Genomic DNA, 26406 nt, shown 5'->3' with positions numbered 1-26406 from the left:
AAAATGGATGACATAGAAAACAGGCATAGACGGAACAATATCAGGATTAGAGGAATCCCTGAGTCCACTAAACCTCCTGAGATTATGCCAACAGTAGAGGGGCTCTTCAAGCAGATTCTGGGAGTATCTGACGAACACAAAATAGAGATTGATAGAGCTCACAGAGCGTTGGGTCCCCCTCTTACCAACCCACCCAGACCAAGAGACATAATCTGCCGGGTTCACTTTTACAAGGAGAAAGAAGCTATCATGACTGCTGCCAGAAGACTGGGAGATATTGACTTCGATGGGGCTAAAATTCAACTCATGGCGGATCTTTTTACTCTCACATTACAACTCAGAAGAGCGATTCGTCCTCTCCTGGAAGCATTGCGGGATAAAGAAATCAGCTACCATTGGGGGTATCCTTTTGCACTCCACATTTCACACGAAGGCAAGTCTATGGTATTCAAAAACCCAAACGATCTGCCTAAGATTCGCTCGACCTTTGACCTTCCAGTAATCAACATCTCAGATTGGCCTTTTTCCCATTCTCAGGAAGCATTGGCCCTCCCGCAAAGGGCCAGGTGGGAACCTGTAAATAGACGAGGAAATCACCGCAGAAGATAAAGTAATAAAATCATTTCAACTTTTCCTCTGCTGTCCCTGACCTCAGAAGATCGTCTTCCCCCTTTTTTTCTAGAGGATACCAAGTCCATTTCATCTTGAGGGCCTAATACTTACCTCGGGACACAGCCTGCATTTACGCAAGATTGCACATCGCCACAGAAAGTTATATCATTTCTTTAATTCATTAACTGATGACTAACCACAGGTTTGCACCTCATAATAGATCATCTTAATATCTTTCCTCCCTCGACAGTTGATGCTAACCTTATCGCAAGATTGCACATTGCTATAACTTACTACAGTCCCCACCCGGATCTGGTGATTATCGCTAACTCTACTATAGATTGATTTTTCATTAACTTGTTTCCTTTCATTATAGGAAGTTTATTCGTGTTTAATGGCAGTCAGTTATGACTATTTCTGTAGGCAGTAGATGTGCGACGGTTTGTGTTTTACATATGGGGGTGGGGGAGACGGGGTTTGTCTCTCTTTCCCCCCTCCCTTCCCCCTGTTCATTTGGGGGGGGAGGGACGGTGGACACCCTCCCACACTTTTTGTGGAATATGCTGTGGCAGCTATGGACGATAAGTGCTATTAGGTATTTCCAATCTATTTTTATCCCAATACGGAAAGTTTAGCTTCTGATACATTCTTACAAGATCAGAGAGCCAGAGACAGCCTACGTAGTCTTGCACTGTTAAACCAATAGTATATTGTTCCTACTGAATAGCTAAATACGGTCTGTTCCTGATGATGTTAATGTTGGACACATTTGACATTGTATACTTGTAATATGTCAAGTTGTAGTTAAGGGGCTACTGTTTCCTCCCCATAAGCTTCAGCGGGGCAGGGGAGTGCCTCCGCTATGTGCTCCCACATTCCCCAGATCAGAGCTCCTACTGGGAGTGCTGATGCCAGCACTCCGGAGGGTGCACAAATTGTTTCTGATCAATACCGGAGAACAAGAGACTACGGTACTCGTTTACCGAGTCTCTACATCTATGTTTTGTTGTTGTCTGTCTCTCTATGTATGTTTTTTTCTTATCTTTTAGTTGCTCGTATCCTCCTTAAGGTTATATCTGGTCACTTTGCTTATGGGTCAATCAATAATGGAATGATTGTTTGGATCTTTAGGATCCCTCCACGTACAAGATGGCAGAATGTGTAATTGCCACATTTAATGTGAAGGGATTCAATGTTCCCCAGAAACGAACCCAAGTACTATACCATCTCCATAAGCAGAAAGCCCTCATTATTGCCCTACAGGAAACACATTTTAGAACGGATTCCACTCCTAACATTAAATCTAAATGGTATGACCGGTGGTTCCATAGTCCTAACCCAGACGGGAAATCTAAGGGTGTATCCATGGGGATCCACAAATCCCTTAAAGCATCTGTTCTTGATGTGTTGCCAGATACGATGGGTAGATATCTGTTCATAAACATTGAAATAGACAATATTAAATATACAATAGCTAACGTATACCTCCCCAACCAAAATCAGACCCAGAAACTATCCTCTTTTCTTAATAAGTTGATTCCCTTTGCAAAAGGTCACATCATCCTTTGCGGAGATTTTAATTTCTGCTTAAATCCTCACTGGGACTCTTCATCGCAGAAATCCTCTATCCCAACTAATGCCCTCTCCCAAATACGTCATAAACTGCACTCTTATTCCCTAGTAGACTCATGGAGGACATTGCACCCTAATGAGCGTGACTACACGTTCTACTCCCATGTTCATAGAACCCATAGTCGTATAGACTACATTTTGGTCCCTCAATTTTTGTTAGACAGTAAGATGCAAACTTCAATAGGAAATAGGATATGGTCAGTCCATGCTCCAGTATATTGCTCTTTTCTGATCGGGAAACCAGGAACCTCCTCCTTTACCTGGAGACTTAATGATAATTTGCTCAAAGACCCCACTTGCATATCTGATGTTAAGTGAACCATTGAACACTTTATTCAGGACCATAGTAAAGATGAAACAGCCCCCAGCGTAAAATGGGAAGCCCTTAAGTGCACCCTGCGAGGAACCTTGATATCTCATGGTTCTGGGATTAAGAAGGAGAGAGGAGCACAGATTAAAGCACTGTTCCTTAAAATAGCAACACTTGAAGACGATCTTAAAAAGAACCCTTCCCCATTAACAGAGCTAGAATTATCCAACACTAGGCATAATCTCTTATCCCGTCTGGATGAAAAATCCCTATCTGATAGAATGCGCCTTAGGGGAATGATCTCTGAACATGGGGGTAAGTGCGGGCGTTTATTAGCCCGTTACTTACATCCGAGGACTAGCACCTCAAACATTCTATCCATTACAAAATCAAATGGCACAAAAGTATTCAGAACATCCGAAATTGCTGATACATTTAAGCAGTACTATCAGTCTCTCTATAATTTAAAGGGTGAACTGAGTGAGATGCATCCTCAAGACTTTAAAAATCGCTTAGACACTTACCTTAACAAAACTAAATTGCCCTCAATCCCCCCTGATCTTCTGAAAGAGCTAGATGAAGACTTCTCTACTCAGGAACTACTAGAATGTATCAAAGCCTCTAAGTCAGGTAAAAGCCCTGGTCCCGACGGATTCACAGGCTCTTTCTATAAGAAATTTGGATCTTTATTATCTCCTCTGATGCTATCAGCATTTAATTTCATCTCTAGAGAACAAACTTTCCCCCCACAGGCCCTCACAACACATATCACAGTAATTCCCAAACCAGATAAAGATAGTTCTTTATGCTCCAACTACCGCCCTATATCTTTGATAAATTTAGATCTAAAATTCTATTCTAAAATGCTAGCTGAGAGGTTAAAACCCATTCTCCCTGCAATTATACATAATGATCAAACGGGATTTGTCATCAAAAGAGAGGCTAGAGACAATACCCTTAAAATAATCTCCATTATCCACAGAGTGCAATGCACCAGGAGTCCTCTTTGTGTGGTCTCGGTTGACGCGGAGAAGGCATTCGACAGGGTCCATTGGCAGTTTCTGGAAGGTTCTCTATCCCACTTGGGAATTGGACCAAAATTTATCGAGAGAGTCATGGCATTGAATAGTAATCCCTCGGCTAGGGTTAAGATCAATGGGGCCCTGTCGGATGCCTTTCAGGTACGGAATGGGACTAGGCAGGGGTGCCCCTTGTCCCCCCTTTTTATATGTTATCTGCATGGAACATCTAGCGGTGGCGCGTCGCAAAAATACATCTATCCAAGGCATTCAGTATGGAAGCTCACAAGTTAAATTAGCTCTTTTTGCTGATGATCTACTGCTATATGTTTCAAATCCTACTATAGCCTTTCCACACATTTTACAAGAACTAGCAGCATATGGCTCGCTGAGTAATTTTAAAATCAACATATCCAAAATTGAAGTGCTCAACATAACCCTCCCGGACGGGATGGTTCAGCAGCTGGCAGCCACATTCCCCTTCAAATGGCAACATACTAAGATCAAATATTTAGGGGTATTTATTTCTAAAAATCCCAACGATTTGTTTCAGCTTAACTTCCCTCCTCTAATTTCTAAAATTTGCAATGATCTTGATCGTTGGAGAACACTGTATCTCTCTTGGTACAGTAGGATTTGCATATTGAAGATGGATGTCCTACCAAAACTACTCTGTTATGCAGGCCCTACCAGTATGGTTACCTAGCTCTATCCTTAAAAAGATCCAGAAAAGCTTTCTGAACTTTGTTTGGGACAAAAAACCTCATCGTATCAACCCCAAACTATTAAGTCGCCCCAAGGAGGGAGGAGGAATGGGCCTTCCAGATATCAGGGCCTATTATCACACAGTCCTTCTAACTCAGATAGTAGACTGGTTTCAGTGTAGACAATCCAAACAATGGGTGGTGCTGGATGCGGCCTTCTCTGAATGTGACCCAAGGGCTCTACTGTGGGTTAAACCAATTATGAGGCCTAAAAGAGAACTATTAGCTCTTGCTCCGCAAGTAATTCTTAAAGGATGGGACCTAATTAGAGAAACTTATAAATTATCCAAAATCCCAAGCCCCCTCATATCCCTAATTGACAATCCCCACCTAGCAGTGGGTTTTCGGGTCGGCTCCTTTTTGGGATGGGACCGTGAATTCTGGCCTCAAATTCGTCATATTATAGGTTCAAACAACATCCTACAATGGGAAAACCTTGGTAATCCTGACAATAAGCCTAATATCAATTGGTTCACTTGGAAGCAATTGAGAGCTTTTTATAGCTCCCTTTCTCCTAAATCTCATATACATAGGGGTCTTACATCTTTCGAGAAATTATGTTCGTCATCAATAAGTACAGAGCATAAGATTTCTCTCCTATACTCTGAGGTGGTATGTTCATCCAGCATGAGCCATCTTCTACCCATAACCACAAAATGGGACACTGATTTAGGGGAAAATTTGAAGGACGATCAATGGGAAAAAATCTTTTTATTGACCCACAAGTCCTCCATTTCTTCTTCTTTCCAAGAAAGGAACTACAAAATTCTAATGAGATGGTACAGATGCCCTTCCCTGATCGCTAAATATGGAAAGGGTGACTCAAATACTTGTTGGCGATGCCAGAACCACATAGGCACATATTTCCATATCTGGTGGGACTGCCCAATGATAAAAATGTTTTGGAGACTGATATTTGACATAAACAATTCCCTGTATTCGGAAAACCTCCCATTTAAACCAACAATAGCTCTCTTGAATTTATATCCAGGGAAAATATCCCAAGCTAAGAAAAACCTGACAGGAACATTAATGATCATAGCAAAACTACTAATTGCGCGGAACTGGAAAAGCTCCAGTGTTCCAACCATCAATCAGATTTTTTCTGAATTGAACGAGGTTTGTAGACTAGATGATCTCTTTCATAGCGCTCACGACCGAAATGAAGCATTCCCAAAAAAGTGGGGGGTTTGGTACGAATACAGGGAATCAGAAGAGGCCAAAGCCCTTCTTTCTGGGGTTCCACCTCTGAGCCAAGCTTCTACACGACAGCTCTAGGCCAACCCCCGCAGGGCATACATGTACTAAAGTGTGGGTACAACTCCCTATACTTCTTACAATCACGCCATTCTGGCTCTACCTAATAAAATTTTGACCCAATTAATCATCTGATTAGAGATGAGCGTAATGACCTAATTACGATTTTGCGAAATTTCACGTAATTAGTGTAATTACGATTATGGCCGTAAGTACATAATCGTAATGAAGAAGGATTTCGCGAAATTTCGCGTAAGCGTAATTTTCGCGTAATTTTCGCATTACAATGGTTATTTGTTCATGCCGTAATTTCGCATTAAACGCTACCGTAATTTTGCGTTAAACCGTAACACTCCGTATAATATAAAAAATCCGCCGACTTTAAGGGTTAATAGCAAAGCCCCCTTAAATGCTAAGAGCCTCAAATTTGGAGAATATATTAAGGAGATCAGGAGGAATAAGAGGAAAACATTTTTTTTCAAAAAGACCTTATAGTTTTTGAGAAAATCGATGTTAAAGTTTCAAAGTAAAAATGTATACATTTAAAAACCCGCCGACTTTAACGGTTAATAGCAAAGCCTGCTTAAAGTTTAGGAACACCAAATTCCTAGGGTATATTAAGGGGATCAGTGGGAATAAGAGGAAAACATTTTTTTTCAAAAAGACTTTATAGTTTTTGAGAAAATCGATTTTTAAGTTTCAAGGGCAAAAATGTCTTTTAAATGCGGAAAATGTCAGTTTTTTTTGCACAGGTAACAATAGTGTATTATTTTCATAGATTCCCCCAAGTGGGAAGAGTTTTACTTACTTCGTTCTGAGTGTGGGAAATATAAAAAAAAAACGACGTGGGATCCCCCCTCCCAGACCTCTTTAACCCCTTGTCCCCCATGCAGGCTGGGATAGCCAGAATGCGGAGCACCGGCCGCGTGGGGCTCCGCACCCTGACTATACCAGCCCGCATGGTCCATGGATTGGGGGGTCTCGGAAGGGGAGGGGCAGCCAAGCTTTCCCCTCCCCCTCCGAGCCCTTGTCCAATCCAAGGACAAGGGGCTCTTCTCCACCTCCGATGGGCGGTGGAGGTGGAGGCCGCGATTTCCTGGGTGGGGGGTTCATGGTGGAATCTGGGAGTCCCCTTTAAAAAGGGGTCCCCCAGATGCCCACCCCCCCTCCCAGGAGAAATGAGTATAGAGGTACTTGTACCCCTTACCCATTTCCTTTAAGAGTTAAAAGTAAATAAACACACAAACACATAGAAAAGTATTTTAATTGAACAAAAAACATAACCACGAAAAAAGTCCTTTAATATTCTTAATTAACCATTAATACTTACCTGTCCCTTTAAATAAATGATCCCACGCAATATCCTCGGAAATGTTCTATCAGTTACAATGTAACAAAGTTATTACAATGTAACAACTTTGTTACATTGTAACTACGCCGCACCCGACGTCACTCGCCGCTCACCCGCCGCATACACTTAAGTCCCCGCCGGCTCCCGCTGTCCACCCCGCCCACATCTGTCAAATCAGAAGGAACCCCATTGGTCTGCTAAGGACCAATGGGGCTCCTTGGAGCCCAAATACAAAGATGCTTAGAGAGCTCTGAGCTATAGCTCAGAGCTCTGTCGGGTCCGTGCGGCGAGTGACGTCGGGTGCGGCGTAGTTACAATGTAACAAAGTTGTTACATTGTAATAACTTTGTTACATTGTAACTGATAGAACATTTCCGAGGATATTGCGTGGGATCATTTATTTAAAGGGACAGCTAAGTATTAATGGTTAATTAAGAATATTAAAGGACTTTTTTCGTGGTTATGTTTTTTGTTCAATTAAAATACTTTTTCTATGTGTTTGTGTGTTTATTTACTTTTAACTCTTAAAGGAAATGGGTAAGGGGTACAAGTACCTCTATACTCATTTCTCCTGGGAGGGGGGGGTGGGCATCTGGGGGACCCCTTTTTAAAGGGGACTCCCAGATTCCAGCATGAACCCCCCACCCAGGAAATCGCGGCCTCCACCTCCACCGCCCATCGGAGGTGGAGAAGAGCCCCTTGTCCTTGGATTGGACAAGGGCTCGGAGGGGGAGGGGAAAGCTTGGCTGCCCCTCCCCTTCCGAGACCCCCCAATCCATGGACCATGCGGGCTGGTATAGTCAGGGTGCGGAGCCCCATGCGGCCGGTGCTCCGCATTCTGGCTATCCCAGCCTGCATGGGGGACAAGGGGTTAAAGAGGTCTGGGAGGGGGGACCCCACGTCGTTTTTTTTTTATATTTCCCACACTCAGAACGAAGTAAGTAAAACTCTTCCCACTTGGGGGAATCTATGAAAATAATACACTATTGTTACCTGTGCAAAAAAAACTGACATTTTCCGCATTTAAAAGACATTTTTGCCCTTGAAACTTAAAAATCGATTTTCTCAAAAACTATAAGGTCTTTTTGAAAAAAAATGTTTTCCTCTTATTCCCACTGATCCCCTTAATATACCCTAGGAATTTGGTGTTCCTAAACTTTAAGCAGGCTTTGCTATTAACCGTTAAAGTCGGCGGGTTTTTAAATGTATACATTTTTACTTTGAAACTTTAACATCGATTTTCTCAAAAACTATAAGGTCTTTATGAAAAAAAAAAAATTTCCTCTTATTCTTCCTGATCTCCTTAATATATTCTCCAAATTTGAGGCTCTTAGCATTTAAGGGGGCTTTGCTATTAACCCTTAAAGTCGGCGGCTTTTTTATATTACACGGAGCATTACGGTTTAACACGAAATTACGGTAGCGTTTAATGCGAAATTACGGCATGAACGAAACGCGAAATTTCGCGTTGAAAATTACGCTTACGGTATTTTCAATTACGATTTTAATGGCAATTTCGCTACGCTAATTTCGCATCGTAATCGCAAATTTCGCATGCGTAATTATAGTAATGCGAAATTACGAAAATTTCAGCTCAACTCTACATCTGATACGAACTTTACGGAACTGGTGTAATATATGGGCAACTCTGTCTATCTTTACCTTTCTCTAGAGGTTTCCCTTTGGGTGACCTCCCCCTTTTAAACTAGTTCTTTCTTTCCTACTCTTTTTCTTTACCTGTTTCACCCTCCACTTCTTTTTCTCTTCCCTTTTCTTTAACTTCTGGAATACTAACGCAGATATAATAAGAAGAAATTATAATAAGGACATACTGGTTAAATATACCTTTTTTCTTTACCTGTTCAATAAACAGCTAGTAATATTGAATGTATATCTGAATATGTTAAAACTGCCAACTGGTATCCAGATTCTGTATATATGTTTTAATGTTTTGTCTTTATGGAGAAAATTCTTTCAATAAAAAGTTTTATTACAAAGAGAAAAGGTTAGTTGCATATGAGACTCGGTGTTCATTTTCTACTGCATTTTACAAGCAACTCCACTGCATTTTTATTTCTAGTACTTTTTTTTAACAGAATCAACTATCAACAATATTTTTTCATTAGTTTTCTATAGCACTTTGGCTGTGGATTTGAAAGGACAGTACCAACATATACTTGAGAGACTGTGGCGCAAATCTCAGTCCCCAGAAGACAAACATGCCTTAATCCTCCACTTGAAGAGCTACCAAAAGGTAATCACGGGGAAAAATATCATCCTTTCTATCACAAGAGATTGCAAATGCAGTTAACAAACCAGCCTCAACTGTTCCGCACAATCGAAAAACTCTGCAACCCGCCATATCAAAAATGTAATATCGAGTCTTCAAAGGACCTCTGTGACCAATTTGCCCATTTCTTCACAGACAAAGTCTCCGCTATAAGGTCCGCCATCCAACTTACAGCATCTGAGCCTAATATAGCGCCGAAGACCATTAGCAGAGACAATGTAACATCTTGGTCATCAGGCCTCTCCTCAAAAAACCCTCCCTGGACCCAGATGCAATGACCAGCTACAGATCTGTCTCTAACCTCCCCTTTCTGGGCAAGCTAATTGAAAAAGCTGTTTATCTCCAGCTAGAAGCCAAAATCCTACAAACAACAGTTATGACCCATTCCAGTCTGGCTTCAGGAAACACCACAGCACTGAAACTGCCCTCATCCAAATATGCAACCACCTGCTCATGGCAAGAGACAGAGGAGAGTGCTCGATCCTCATACTGCTAGACCTTTCTGCAGCCTTTGATACAGTTGACCATGACATCTTGATAAACAGGCTACAGGAATACTACGGCATTGATGGCATAGTTTTTCAGTGGTTCCAATCCTTCTTGAGTGGCAGAACCCACAAAGTGTCTATGGGGCTCTTCCTGTCCACCCCTGTATCACTTAAGTATGGGGTGCCCCAGGGCTCAATCCTCTCTCCCCTGCTTTTCACGATTTACATGTTACCGCTGGGAAAACTAATCCAAAAACATGGCCTGACATACCACTGCTATGCAGACGACACCCAACTATATCTTTCCTTCAAACCTGGTGTGACAGACCCAACTCTAACTATAAACGCCTGCTTACGTGAACTACAGAAATGGATGAATGACAACTGGCTGAAACTAAATGCAGACAAAACTGAAGTCCTTCTGATTGGAGGGCAGAGCATGATAACAAAACAACTTAACTTGCAGTCTTCACCACTGGGAATAGGAGGCACGGATCTACGCAGCTCTGATCATGTGCGTAGCCTGGGAGTTCTAATTGATGAGGGATTTAAACTTCAGAACTCAAATCTCTGCTGTGGTGAAATCATCCTATTTTCACCTGAAGAACATTGCTAAAATCAAGCACCTCATACCCCCAGAAGATCTGCCAACCTTAGTCCACGCCTTCATCACATCCCGACTGGATTACTGCAATGCTCTCTACACTGGCCTTCCAAAAAAGGACTTGTACCGCCTACAGCTGATACAGAATACTGCTGCCAGACTGCTAACCAACCAACCCCGTCACTGCCACATAACGCCAGTCCTGCACTCCCTTCACTGGCTACCTATAGAATGGAGGGTCCTATTCAAGATCGGCCTTCTGACATTTAAATTAAATAATCTAGGCCCTGGATACATGAAAGATATGTTGCAGCAGCGTAGCAATCCCCGCATTCTCAGATCAACAGGTTCTAATAATCTAGTCATACCCAGAGTCCACTTGGAAACTTTTGGTCCCAAAGCCTTCTGTCATGCTGCCCCTACATTTTGGAACTCCTTACCTCAACAGATCAGGACAGCTCCATCCCTGGACGTGTTTAAATCCAGACTGAAAACCCACCTGTTCAGTTTGGCATTTGCAGAAATATAACTTTTGTTGTGTGAATAATTCATCCTACTAATTACTGAATCTGAGAGAGCGTAAGCGCTTTGAGTCCTATGGGAGAAAAGCGCTATAGAAATGTTATTGTATTGTATTGTATACAGTAACTACTATTTGCTATCTTCTAGAGGCCAAGTCCATACACAAGTCCATGTCCATACAGACACCCAATTTTTATCTGCAGGTGACTGGACAATTTTACCACTGCCATGCAGTATAAGGACCCACAGATTTTGAATACTAAAGCTGGGTACACACAAGATAAATCTTTGAAAAGTGAACAATTAAAAATAAATCTGCAGATATTTGTAAAAAAAAAAAAAAAAAAAAAAGTTCACAAAAGACCTCAAAAGATCCAAATGAAAGATATTTATCTCTCAATCTTTCAGATTCATCCTGCCGGATCTGATTTGCAGATGAATATCTGCTAAGCCTCATACTCATCGCAACGACCCAGGAAGATGGATCAAGCGACTGCTCCCTCAAGATGAGCATCCAGTGATTTATCTTCCTGCCGTCGGGTCACGCGGCATTACACAGCGGTGCAAATGAGACTTCCAACGATCTCGGTACTTTGCTCAGTATTGTTGGGGATCTTAAAGTTTCGATCTGCTGTGACGGTCTTTTATCATCGCATGACACTAAGCAACATTAGCGTAATCATGCGCCATGTACCCACATCGCAACAACGCGTAAAACGACCACTTGATGCTCAAAAAAATCACAGGTCATTGGGAAAATCATTGAGAAAAAAAAACCCAGGTGGGTACACAGCTTAAAACGAGGTGTGTATGAGATCTCCAGATATCATAGACTATGATAGCATTTTGCAAGAACTGAACTTTTGCAGGAACTGTTATTTTGCATGGGCACGGCATCTTTAGAAAGATCAGTCTTTCAAACCTCCTCAACAAACCTATGCTACAGATATATTCCTCAGTTTGCAAAGATTTTTATCAGATTTTTATCTGATGGATGTACTCAACTTAAAAAGAACCTGAGGTGAAAATAAACTGATAAGATAAACAATTATATTTATCCTCCTACTCCTAAAAATGACTTTTTTAGTCATCCCAGGATTTTATTTTATATTTAGGATTCTTTCACACTAAGACGTTGCGTTAGGTGCTACGTTAAGGTCTCATAACGTGCACCTAACACAACACATGGTGGTGGTGGCAGAGGACGTTAGCAAAGAGCCGTGTTAAGCGGCTCTTTGATGTGTCCGTGATGCGTACTATAGTACGCATGCGCTGGTGGACACCACGTGAGCGGAACACTCCGCATCACGTGGTCCCGCCAGTGATGTCAGCACAGTGAATATTAACCATGTGGCTAATCACTGCGCCTGTGCAAGCAGGCTAACGCGGCAAAGCCGCTCTAACGCCGTAGCATGCTGCACGTGCGTGGGCACTGTGAACAGCCCATTGCAGTTACAGTGCTGTGCGTTAGGGAGCGTTACAGGCTGCAGTAACGTGTGCCTGTAACATCTCACTGTGAAAGCAGCCTAAAACATTTAGAAAGTAAATTGAATGTTTTGTTGTCTCTGCTCAGTTGCAGTCTATTAAGTGTCCCATGAAAATGCATGAACTATATTCATTCTTTCTCTCTCCCTCTGCTCTCAGAAATATGTAGAAAAAATGTATTCTGCTAGGAAAACTTTTATGGCTGTAATTTGCTTATCAGTGATGTTTACTGACAAGGTACTGACAAGACAAAAGCTGCCACTTCCATCCTTAAAAATTAACTCTTTCAGGCAGCAAAATAAAACAAGTAAAACACCCTGGTTATTAACCATTTCAGTCCGCAGGGATTTTTCACCTTATGCATCATAGCAATTTTCACCTCCCATTCATTCGCTAATAACTTTATCACTTCTTAACACAATTTATTGATCTATATCTTGTTTTTTCCGCCACTAATTAGGCTTTCTTTGGGTGGTACATTTTGCTAAGAATAATTTTTTTATAAATGCATTTTAACAGGATTAATAAGAAAAAAATGGAAAAAAATCATTATTTCTCAGTTTTCGTCCATTATAGCTTTAAAATAATCCACACTACCATAATTAAAACCTATGTATTTTATTTGCTCGTTTGTCTCGGTTATGACACCATTTAAATTTTGTCCCTATCACAATGTATGGCGCCAATATTTTATTTGGAAATAAAGGTGCATTTTTTCCAATTTGCGTCCATCACGATTTACAAGCTTATAATTTAAAACATGTTTGCAGTATACCCCATTCAAATGCATATTTAAAAAGTGCAGACCCTTAGGTAACTATTTGTTTTTGTTTTGTTCTTTTTTAATTGTAATTTTTTTTCCCATTAAAAATGTTATTTGGTTAATATTTTGGTGTGGGAAATAAACAGTTAATTTTTAATGTTATTATATGTGTAAATTGTAATGTAAAAAATATGTAGATGTAGTTTTACTATTTGGCCACAAGATTGAGTTTTTTTTTCTCCTTGTGCTTCTCACTAACCAGAAGCACAAGGGGGACGCAGAAAATTTTATTTGCAGAAAGGCTGAAGCCTCTAGTAAGAGCGTTGCCGAATCGCGGCACCTCAGCAGAGCAGCGGTCTGGACGTGAGCATCACGTCCGGGCGGCTCAAATGGCTAATATGCTTAGTGCTGTACATACACATGTTTATCTCATCGTGTCACATCGCCTTGGGTACACTTTAAGAATAGACTGTGTAGTTATACTCTCATACTACATGGAGGAGGTAAAATTGGCCTTTGATTTTTTCATTTTCAAAGACTTTTATCTCATGTGTTTACCTAGCTTTAGTTTAGACATAATTGTAGCATTCAGAAATACTGCTAGACACATTTAAGATTGCTATTGTAGCTATAGTTTGAATATACTGGCTAACAAGAATTGTGTCTTTTTCATAACTTTTTTCTTTTACTTTGATCTATGCAGATTCGTGCATTTACCAACTCTTTCACAATTTCACCGTATAATGGAGCAGAGGCTCTGGTAAGTAATTTTTTGCTTGTTTTATTTTGCTATAGTATCCACATGCAATGTTTCAGAACTATTGTTATGTTTCATCTAGAGTACTCTACAGTTATACAGTTCAGGTTTCTGATTCAAAACTTTCAACATAACAGTGGTGTCCTTAACAAAGTATGGTAGTTCATAGACCAATCCTCTCACCTTGTGTGCTATAAATTTACTGATTCTCTGAGAAGGACCTATGATTCAGTGGGGTGTCCCGGCAGATTCATAGTATTTTTATGATTTTTTGAAATCCTTATATTGTTTGAATGGTATATTCATGGATCAGCAAATATTCCCATTTATCTTTAGAAAGTATATTTAGAGCTCACCAAGTGTCTTTTGTCTTTAGGGGTGGGATTTTCCATTTACTATACATGATAATTAGATCACCTCTTAGATCACTGTCTTTTAGGCCGGTTTCAGACTGCAGATTGGCGGCAGCAGCGCGGTGCGGGCTACCGCACCGCCAAAAACAGGCCTTCGGGGATTACCACGTTAATATGCAGTAATCCCCTTCTGGCCAACATCCAAACAGGAAGTGACGTTTTCTTACACTCACTTCCTAGTTCGAAAATACGGAAGTGCGGGAAGCGTATTGTAAAAATAGCCTTTGGCGCATGCACGCTGCATGGCGCAACCAACATTTTTAAAACCCCTGCATCGTCATAGACTTACATGACTTCTGGTATGCGCAGATCGCCACAGGAGCCGTACTGCAACGTAGGTATGTGCTTGCATTAGAAAGGACAATTCTGCTGCAGCATACTGCACTGTGGGTAGTATGAACTACCCTATAGACTTTCATTAGGCTGCAGTGGGGTGCGGTAAAAATACCACACCACCCCAGTGTGAAAGGTCCCTGAGTCTGGAGAGAAGAGGGGAGCTAATTAATATGTATAAATACAAGGGAACAGTGACATCGCCAAAACCAGTTTTGCAGATTTGGGGGAAAATTACCACCATTTTCACTTACTTGCTGCTATTTTGGTTGGACGTCTATGTGGCAGAGTTTTGCGGTCGATTGCGAAGCCCCCATGCATGATATCAACCAGGGGTCGAGTCGGGCGTGAACGCGGGTGGACGACGTTCACCTGCTTTTTTCAGAGGGTGGACGTCGTCCACCCTAGCATGTGTGGAGGGAGAGAGCACAGTGAAGAGGGAGTGGTGGGCACAGTGGCGGGGAAGGGGGGACGTCTCCCCCCCTTCCCTCACCTTGGGGCTTCCCCTTCCTCACTCTCCCCTCCAGAAGTAAAATGTGTGGGTGGCTGGCAGCGTGCGGGACTTACCTCTTCCTTGTTCCAAGCAGCGGGGAAGTAGTAGTGATGTCCGGTTCATGAGTGATTGGTTCATTTGAGCCGGTTCTTTCCTGTGAGTTGAGTGATCCGATTCATCACATTGAACCGAACACAGTGTGCAGCTGCAGTTCCTATCTCATCCACTGAACTGATTCGGTTCAGTGTGATGAGTCGAATCACTCAACTCACAGGAAAGAACCACAAATTTTAGTTCTGGAGGGGAGAGAGAGGAAGGGGGAGCCCCAAGGTGAGGGAGGGGGAAACGTCCCCCCTTCCCCGCCTCTGTGCCCACCGCTCCCTCTTCTCTGCGCTGCCTCCCCTCCGTATGGGGACATCTGGTTACCTATTCTGGGGACACCTATAGACCTGGCTACATATACTAAGGACACCTCTACACCTAGCTACATATACTGGGGACACCTGTACACTTAGCTACATATACTGGGGACATATATACACCTGGCTACCTATTCTGGGGACAACTATACTCCTGGCTACTTATACTGGGGACACCTATAGACCTGGCTACCTATGCCGGGGTACCTATTTTGGGGGAACTGCTGTCAGATTTTCTGTATTTTTGGGGAACTGCTGTTAACAGATTACGTGTATTTTGGGAAACTGCTGCCAGATTGTGTATGTTTGGCGGACCACTGCTGCAAGATTACATGTATTTTGGGTGTTATTTGTATTTTGGGTGATCCGCTGCCAGGTTTCGCGTATTTTGGGGAACTGCTTCCAGATTGTGTGTATGTGAAAAGGGTTTATCCCAATTCATACCTATCCCATAATCGGTGTGCATATATGAGGTCCCTAATCAGCGCTGAGAATAAAACATCAGGTAACAGAGATTTTATTAGCTAAACACAGAAACACAACCACATTTATACCCTTCACAAACAATGCAGCTCCATAAAGTTCATTTCCTCATGTGACGTCAAGTTACAAATACACCATTGAAGGAGCACAATAAACAGACGCTATACTGTTGGTTCTATCATGTGAAACATCACATGTCCTGCATCACTTGATGCTGTGCATCCTGTAGAGGACAATAATGCTATGCTTATACCCAAAATATCTGTTTTAGGGCCCTTTTCCACTAGCGGCGTTTGCGATGCTGAATCGCAAAATCGCAAACCGCTAGTGATTTTGAAATCGCTACGGTTTGCTTTTTAACATAGGAATCGCGGTAGGTAATTTCCACTACCGCGATTCGTTTTTGACTCAAACGCGATCGCACCGCGGAGCGATCTTTGCCGCGATTTTGCTATGCAGTGCATTGCATAGCAAAATCGTGGACGCAATCGCCGGGAAGTTTCCAGCACTTGCGATTCAGCAATCGCTAGCGTTTAGCGCGAACGCTAGCGATTGCTAGTGGAAAAGGGCCCTTACTGTCATGTGCACTCTCACAGAATCATTTGTTATATAATCTGTACAGCACTGTGGAAGATGACAGCACTATACAAATACTAAATAATAATAATACAGTTAGTGAATTTAAAGGTATATAATTAATCTATAACAGTCACCTCTTTTATTCCATGTATATATATATATGTGTGTATATATATATGGAATAACAGTCTAATTAATTATCACAATCTCTATCTAAATTATGTGGCAGGAATACCACGGTACAGCATAAACCTAGTGAGAGCTGTAAGTCCAATATAGTATTATTCATCACTATCTGGAGGGTGATAAGAATAAACACAATTTTATGCAATTATAATAATATTCATACATCTCAGTAACAAAATTAGGTCCTCAAAATAACAGAGCATTCACAGAAACAAAAATGGTCACTGAGAGGTTGATCCTTTTCATATCAATTTCTCCATTAATTCTGAAGGGATAGATCAATATTAAAAGTTGCTCATAGAACTTAATAATAAATAAGAGTGTCATCTACTAGAAATTACCATTGTCTAAAGTGAAGCATCAAGAACATTTTAAACTAGAGTAATACACTACACATACATTAGGTACAGCAACACACTCAAATTAGCAATATTCTTCATCTTTAGGGGAGTTCAAAATATCAGTTCATTACTTTCCCCCAAGCTCATAAAACAAATAGAACAAAACAAAAATTAAAATGGCTCTTATCCACTGATATTCAATAATCCGGTTTATTCATGTTCATAGTCTGATGAAAGAGCATTGTCCATCTGGATGATGATAGGTGATGGAAAACAGCCCACCCTCATAATAATCACAAATATTCTTCTGTCAAGCTCTTGAGGTAACAGTGGGAGTCAAAAGCCATGAAGTGCAACCAGCATGGTCGCACTCAGTCTTGTGGGAGGCATTATTGTGGCCTGAGCACCCACAAGGAATCAAAGTCGCAACAAAAGCTTCAGGTGAAGAACTTGCAGCCAGGCTATAGAGAGCAGGGAAAGGTGAACTTGCTTCTCATCCCAGATGATGGTTCTGGAGAGACCTCACAGCTGTTAGAGGCGGAGTTCCTTCCAAAGGATGACACAGAATAACAATAACAATAATATTTATATAGCGCTTTTCTCCCTGGGGACTCAAAGCGCTGTGACCCTGCATTATGCAGTCTCAAAGGCTAGGGAAAAGAGGTGAGTTTTTAGCCTTTTTTTAAATCTGTCCAGAGAGGGAGCCTCTCGTACTGATTGTGGAAGTGAGTTCCATAGAGTAGGGGCTGTATAGGAAAAGGCCCGAGCACCAAATGTTAAGTGTATCCTGGGAATAATCAGCTTCATCTTGTTGGCAGAGCGGAGGGTGCGTGGAGGGGCATAAAGTTCCAATAGATCCGCTATGTATTTGGGTCCCATGTGGTGTAGAGCCTTGAATGTCAGCAGGCAGATCTTAAAATTGATTCTCCATTTTACTGGCAACCAGTGAAGAGTTTGCAGTACTGAGGTGATGTGTGAGCTGCGGGGGGCATTGGCTAGGAGTCTAGCTGCAGCATTCTGTACTAGCTGTAAGGGGCGCAGAACCTTTTCTGTAGATCCGATGAACAGGGCATTGCAGTAGTCTAGGCGGGAGGATACAAATGCATGAACCAGGGCAGGTAGGTCTTCAGCTGGGATAAGGTGTTTGATTTTCGCTATATTTCTTAGATGGAAGAAGGAAGACTTGACGACAGCTGATATCTGCTGTTTGAGTTTTAGATTTCCATCCAGGATCACCCCAAGGTTTCGCACAGAGTCTTTATACTGTACAGTATCTCCCCCAATTGCTAGTTTCAGGTGGTGAGCGTTTTGAACACCTCTGTTTTGTCAGAGTTCAGCCTCAGCCAGCTGGTGTTCATCCAATTTTGTAAATCCACTAGACACGCATTTATGGATGCTGATGGGTCTTGGGTGCCAGGCTTGAAGGACAGATACAGTTGTGTGTCATCTGCATAACAATGGTATCCTAGGCCATAGTTCTGGATTATTTTGCCCAGTGGGAGCATGTAGACTGCAAAGAGTAATGGTGATAGTACAGAACCCTGTGGAACTCCATAGGGAAGTGGCACTGGATTAGAGTAGTGTGTGCCCAGACATACTTGCTGTGTCCTGCCAGATAGGAAGGTCTGAAACCAGCTAAGAACAGTACCCCTTAGGCCACAGTAATTCTTCAGTTGCTGGATTAGTATTTCATGATCCACAGTATCAAATGCTGCAGACAAGTCCAGAAGAATCAGAATTGAGCAATCACCCTTGTCCCTTGCAGTAAGTAGATCATTCATTACTCGGACTAATGCCGTTTCAGTGCTGTGCCTTTTCCTAAATCCTGACTGAAAAGTATCAAAGATGTTGTTATCTGTAAGCCTGGCTTCCAGCTGGTTGGCGACTGCTTTCTCAATAACTTTTGATAGGAATGGTAAGTTCGCCACAGGTCTGTAGTTGGTTACAGAATCAGGATTTAGTGATAGTTTCTTCAAGAGGGGTTTTATGATTGCTTTCTTTAGTTCTTCTGGGAAAAGTCCACTTTGCAAGGAGCACTGAGTGATTTTGTGAAGTGCTGGCCTGATCAGCTCTGGGCACTGCATTAAGGATCCAGTTGGGCCAGGATCCAGGTCGCAGGTAGTGGGGCGGAGACGTTGAATGAGAATTCCAAAATCTTCTTCACTCAGAGTGTCAAAAACTTGCCATGGTGGTACGGTAGTAGGCAGATGCAAAGTCCAGTGGTCAATTGATGTTGGTGTAATGCTGGCACGGATGGTAGACACCTTGTTTGTGAAGAAGGCAGAGAATTCTTCACACCTTTCCCTGGAGAATGTGGTTGGGGCTTTTAGGCAGGAAGGATTGCAGAGTGATTCCACTGTGTGGAAGAGTTGACCAGCTCTGTTGTTGGCTGTAGATATTTTGTGCGAGATAAAGTCTGATTTTTTCTTGGTTATTGCTTGTTGATATTGTCTGAGGTGTTGAATTAGGCTAGATTTGTGCTCCTCAGACCCTGATTTACGCCACTGTCTTTCAAGTCTGCGCCCTTTCTTTTTTAGATCCTTCAGAACCGCTGGATTGCAATGATGTGTCAGCTTGTTAAATTGTACAGAGCCATAATAATCCAACATGCATACAGACTGTTTCGGATTGTTTGATCCTCATCAGTGCATGGCATGGATTAATTTGGCTCTATGGAGTAGGGCTTGTAAACCGAGAGGTACAGACTAACCAGCAAGCTCATGGTGACCCAGAACTCATTGGAGTGTGTAAGGGACTACAATGGTCCTAAAAGCCCCCTTACTAAGATGTTAAGAAAAATAAAAATTTGCTTTCCTAAAACAGAAAGAATTTGCGATAATTCAGGTTGGAGTGAGCTCGAGATGTCTCCCAGAGCACCACTGCTGAATATATGCAAATTAACCATTGTACCCTTAGAAGCTAAACACACCTCCAGAACCGCTGGATTGCAATGATGTGTCAGTTTGTTAAATTGTACAGAGCCATAATAATCCAACATGCATACAGACTGTTTCGGATTGTTTGATCCTCATCAGTGCATGGCATGGATTAATTTGGCTCTATGGAGTAGGGCTTGTAAACCGAGAGGTACAGACTAACCAGCAAGCTCATGGTGACCCAGAACTCATTGGAGTGTGTAAGGGACTACAATGGTCCTAAAAGCCCCCTTACTAAGATGTTAAGAAAAACAAAAGTTTGCTTTCCTAAAACAGAAAGAATTGGCGATAATTCAGGTTGGAGTGAGCTTGAGATGTCTCCTTGGCATCACTGCTGAATATATGCAAATTAACCATTGTACCCTTAGAAGCTAAACACACCTCCAGAACCGCTGGAATGCAATGATGTGTCAGCTTGTTAATTTGTACAGAGCCATAATAATCCAACATGCATACAGACTGTTTCGGATTGTTTGATCCTCATCAGTGCATGGCATGGATTAATTTGGCTCTATGGAGTAGGGCTTGTAAACCGAGAGGTACAGACTAACCAGCAAGCTCATGGTGACCCAGAACTCATTGGAGTGTGTAAGGGACTACAATGGTCCTAAAAGCCCCCTTACTAAGATGTTAAGAAAAACAAAAATTTGCTTTCCTAAAACAGAAAGAATTTGCGATAATTCAGGTTGGAGTGAGCTCGAGATGTCTCCCAGAGCACCACTGCTGAATATATGCAAATTAACCATTGTACCCTTAGAAGCTAAACACACCTCCAGAACCGCTGGATTGCAATGATGTGTCATGGGTCACCATGAGCTTGCTGGTTAGTCTGTACCTCTCGGTTTACAAGCCCTACTCCATAGAGCCAAATTAATCCATGCCATGCACTGATGAGGATCAAACAATCCGAAACAGTCTGTATGCATGTTGGATTATTATGGCTCTGTACAATTTAACAAGCTGACACATCATTGCAATCCAGCGGTTCTGGAGGTGTGTTTAGCTTCTAAGGGTACAATGGTTAATTTGCATATATTCAGCAGTGGTGCTCTGGGAGGCATCTCGAGCTCACTCCAACCTGAATTATCGCAAATTCTTTCTGTTTTAGGAAAGCAAATTTTTGTTTTTCTTAACATCTTAGTAAGTGGGCTTTTAGGACCATTGTAGTCCCTTACACACTCCAATGAGTTCTGGGTCACCATGAGCTTGCTGGTTAGTCTGTACCTTTTTTAGATCCATGATGGTTTTGTCAAACCAATTAGCTTTCGGCTTTTTGGTTGCTGATTTGGTGCGCCATGGAGCAATACTGTCAAGTGTTTCATATATCGTGTTGTTGTACTGGGTTACTAGAGTGTTTGGGTCCATTTGACTGTGGAGCAGATTTGTAAAATCCAGGTTGGCAGTTATCCTCTCCGGTGTTAATTTATTCAGGGGACGGATTTTGATTGTTTCTTTAAGGAGCTGCTTGATAGGGTGATGTTCAATAGTAAACTGTATTATGTGATGGTCTGACCACACCACTGGGGTTACTGTTATGTTACTAATGTCCATTCCAAGGTGGAACAGTAAGTCTAGCGTATGCCCTCTTCTGTGGGTAGCAGATTTACAACTTGTGTGAAGCCTAGTCCACCCATGAGATTTATTAGTTCATTTGCATTTTGTGATTGAGTGTTATCAGCCCAGACGTTGAAGTCACCAAGGATGATCCATCTCGGATAAGACAGAGTTAGCATTGCCAGAAGTTCTGAGAATTCCTGTAGGAATATGTCAGCATCTCCGGGGGGACGATAAACCACTGAAATTTTGAAGCCTTTACCAGCTGAGATCTGGGCACCTATACATTCAAAAGACTTTGTTGAGCCAACATTCAGGGCTCTGAGCTGCAGAGTTGTTTTGCCACAAATTGCTACACCCCCTCCTCTGCGGTCTCGTCTTCCCTCACTTAGGACTGAGTAATTGTATGGGATGGTTGCTTCCAATGTGGGGCCCGCATTGGCATCAATCCAGGTTTCAGTGATGCATGAAAAATCGCATGTCTGAATAAGGTCCGCAATAATGGCTGTCTTATTGTTTATAGAGCGGGCATTGCAGAGCAATGCGGTGACTGCATGGGCCTTAGCATTGGCGACTGGGTTCACTGCCGGGGTGTTACTGCATCTCTGACTAGGGACATGGTAACTTCTGCTACTTTCAGCCTCTGATTTCCAGTAAACATCACTGGAGATCGCTGGAAAGTTCTTTCCCTTGAATGGGCCTGGGTCCCTGAAGTTGGACTGAGTCTGAGTGTGGCATTTTTTATGGGCCTGGCCACCTTTTTTTCCTCTGTGTGTTTTATTTAAAATCCCTAGAGATTCCAGCAAATTAGCTTGTTTTTTCCCAATGTGAGATGCAGCTCTTGATGGCCTGAGAGATAGTAAGAAGCTGGCTGTATAGATTAACATTGCTCTTTGAGAAGGAATGGATTAAGTAAGCTCTTCCCTTGATTGTTGTTTTTTATCAATGGGGGGTAGACAAAAGCAAACTGCTGGCCTTGTGAATCTGCTAGGAGAGGTGTGAAAATTCCATTGATATGCAGAAACCTGGGGCCTACTAAAGTTCACTTAGAAAGGCAATGGAGTCAGTATAATTTCAGCCTCTGAATGCATTTAAAGTATTTGTACAGTCTGCAAAAAACGATTGCCAGCTGGAAGACATTACTGCTGTTTGAGGAAGGAGGATGAATTCCCTTACCTTGGGAAGAGGACTTAGGAAGGTAGGAGATCTGCTTGCTGTGTTGCCTGGACATGCTTTTTTTGATGTGTTGGTTTGTTTGAAGCTGTGGACCTCATGAGTATCCTGGTGGAGAAATCCTATTCCATTGTGTGCCCTTGTAGGAGTAGAGAAGGCTTTTGTTTGTTTGTGTGGCTTTTCAGCTTCCCATGCAGGACTTCAAAACCAAGGTCAAAGGCAAGATGTAGCCATTACCACCAATAAGAAAGACAAGATGTAGCCATTACCACCACAGAAGCAGATCAGAGCATGTAGACTCATCCTTACAGCAGAGAATCATCCCTACAGTAACCCAGCAGAATGGAATCAAAGTAGACAATCTCCAAGTTTGTAGGTAAGCAGGTGACATCATAGATGAATCTTCGAGTGGACAGGTCTAGCAACAACCACACTTGTGCAGGCAAATTAGTAATCGATATATAAAACAAGAGTTCACAGTTCATCAAATTATATGAGCCAAAGAGGTAGAACAACATTCTCAAACCGATATCGAATGTCTATCAAAAAAAAATTAGAGCTTGGAGGGTGTGTGCTTATTGCAAAACTTGTGTAGTTCTTCAATTGTACCAATTATTCATAAAGTAATGTGCGACACTTATGGCAATATAAACAAGAAAAATGTAAACTAAAATAAGTGTCATTTTTTTAGTAACTAAAACAGAGATATTCTATAACACCCATATATATAATACACTCATGTCAGTATGAATACAGTTTCAAACTACAACAAATAGAATCTCTTTCTTTCATAATTAATCAGCATTTTCTACTATATGCGATGTCTTTCAATGGCATTCATTATAATCTATAACTCTCAGGACTGTTTCACACCACAAGAGATTCCATGACGTTGACATTGTGATTTTCCAGTATTTTTGGTGTGAAAGAGTGCTGAGGAGACCAGATATGTCCCATTAAACATATATGATTAAACAAATATCTTACTTATATGCATCTTCATATTTTTTGTTTTCAAGTAGTATATGCAATTTGTATTTTATTATTATAACTCCCTCATTTCACAAACGTAACACTCTATCTTCAAAATCATTATCTAGCATTACTTAATAACTTCCTTATCACTTCCACAACCAGATTTCATAAAAACCAAGCTGTACATTTACACCTCTCAGGATTTGTGTCTGGATTTTAGGATATTTCCATAAAACCTCTCACCTCCTATCCAATTACATTCCAACATACATATTCTGTCTACAGTATGTCTCATGGAGTAAGAATTCATAATCAATGGTGTTGAACTCAATTACAGCATTTAGTTTATATTAAAACATATTTGCATCCCCCTAAACCCATTGGCACACAGACATTTCTTAAGAACATTAAATATCTGTGTCAATAGTTCTGGACTTTCCCCCATGCTTCTAATTAAGCTAAACATGTACTCAGACTGATAAAAAAAACACTTACACTAATAAATATAACATAACACTTACACTAATGGTTATTCCATCCCTTTTCTTCTTCTTTTTTTTTTTTTTATAGAAAGCAGTAGGAAGAGTTTAGATCTCCTGTCAGGCCACTGTCTGTGTCTTGCTCCCAATTACCCCTAATTACCAGGGCTACCAATCCAGCATAATAAGGATATGGCAATGCCTGGATTTTTTTCACAGCAGAGACACAAACCGCAATAATAACCTGAAGAAGATTCCAACTATACTTAATCTATTTAAATCCAACAAAATTATCAACTGATGGCAAATTTATCAACTGATGGCACGAGAAAAACATTATCAGGATGGTTGATCAAAAACTCCTATTCCAGTATTCCTTGCAGCACAGACTTTCTGAACTGCAAACTTTGTTTATTTTTTAATTTATTTAACTACTTTTTATCGCAAGCATTGGTGACATAGGTAAACCAGCTCTAGAGGTGTGGAGTAGTGACCTGCACCCAAACAACACATTACGACAAGTATCTCCTAGCACACACATTATCAACCACCTAGGTTCTCAACGTGTGGTACTTCTGATGGTTCCAGGGGGTACTCAGGCTTGATATACTTAACCAAGAATAACACATTGAAAGGTTTAGAAAATATTAAATCTTATTTAAACAACACCAAAGGAGTATTTCAGATAAATTAAAAGCAATAGTGAATGCTTGGAAATTATTTAGAGCCAATTATCATGTACTACAATTAAATATATATTTGTCAAGGGGTACATACCAATAAAATGTTGAGAAACGCTGATCTATCAGGTCCCGTGTAACAAAAAATAGCCATCAGTTCCTAACTGAGAGTTACTATGTCTCAGATTTGAACAGGATGTAGTGTACAGCTCCCCAGAGTCTATGAATAGCAAACCAATTAACCCTTCCATAAAGCAAGAAGATATGGAGTTATTTTACCCACTAAACCAGAGGTGCCCACACTTGTTCAGCTTGTGAGCTATTTTAAAACTTAGCAAGTCAAAATAATCTACCAATGTACCAGTTGAGGAGCACCATCGTATATACAGAATAGAAAAGGTAGTGCGGCCGGGATCCACCATGAAATCCTTTGCGATCTATCCAATTTGCACCCCTGCACTAGACTGCGAACTAGCCCTTAAAATGTCCCTTATCACAGTTTAGAGAAAAAAACATAAGAACTCCGAGCAGACTTTTGAGATGTGTACTGTAAGTGCACATCAGGTAATAAGTGTGACAAACAACATCACAATTCAACAAACGGTAGACAGACACATACATGGACAGAAAAGAGGATCAAAAGAAGTTGGCCTATAGTCAGCGTACTGTCCCCAACACAAGCTCAAGAATGGGAGGGACAGGAAGTAAAATCTTACTTGGCGGCCGCATGTCCATCCAAAAACTCTCTGATCCAGGGAGATACCGTAGCTGAGACAGCTGAGTATGTCATAAAACCACTTCTGATCAAAATGTTAATAAAGTTATAAATAAGAGTCACAGCACACAAAAAATGAAAAAACAGAGAGATCAGAGAGAAAAAGCTTACTTATCACTTACTGGCATCACCCAAGCAAGGTCAGTGGACCCCATGCAGTTTATCAATTTAATATCAAATTTATTTATTTTATTTTTTTTCTAAATTACAGGTAATTAATATTATTGCTGATGCAATGTAAACCAATCATCCTTGTGGTAAAATAAAATAAAAGATATATTATTAGAGCAGGGTATATACCAATTTTTTTTCTATGAGAGAGAGAGGTCACTTTTCAGGCATTCTCATTTGAACTACACCAGTGGATGAAAGATTTTAACCTGCTCATTGCTGTCCTGCGCTGGGAACCATAAACACCAGCATCCATTATGTAATTTAATAAAAAATATATGGCTACTATCAATATATATGTGTGTTTCTGTGGAACAATAAAGATATACATTTCTGTCAGGACTTACAAATGGGAGACATAAGTTACCAGTTTATGGTATGTGCTGTTTATACTATGTCCGATATTCTAATACCAGCTCATATGTGATCTATCTATCCACTTCGGGCTTATTTCCTGTGTCCCGTTTTTAGGATTGTGACAAAACACAAGGGGTCTGAGAGATAATAGGGCCTCTTTCTTCTAAGTACTGTATAATCTTTTGTGTCCCATTATCATGTCCTG

The 26406-nt window shown here is 41.3% G+C and overlaps 1 protein-coding gene across 4 annotated transcripts in view; it reads left to right on the top strand.

The window, feature by feature from the left end:
- The window catches only part of HSD17B7 (hydroxysteroid 17-beta dehydrogenase 7), a 1040537-nt gene that overhangs the window by 860415 nt on the left and 153716 nt on the right, over window positions 1-26406 (top strand). For all 4 annotated transcript variants that reach the window (XM_068253606.1, XM_068253607.1, XM_068253605.1 and 1 more), the window contains one exon: window positions 13801-13857. In XM_068253606.1, coding sequence (XP_068109707.1) covers window positions 13801-13857 — 57 coding nt within the window. The remainder of the gene's footprint in view (window positions 1-13800; window positions 13858-26406) is intronic.

Source organism: Hyperolius riggenbachi, chromosome 9, assembly GCF_040937935.1.
Source record: "Hyperolius riggenbachi isolate aHypRig1 chromosome 9, aHypRig1.pri, whole genome shotgun sequence".
In the NCBI taxonomy this organism is placed as follows: domain Eukaryota; kingdom Metazoa; phylum Chordata; class Amphibia; order Anura; family Hyperoliidae; genus Hyperolius; species Hyperolius riggenbachi.
This window is presented reverse-complemented; position numbering and strand designations above follow the sequence as displayed.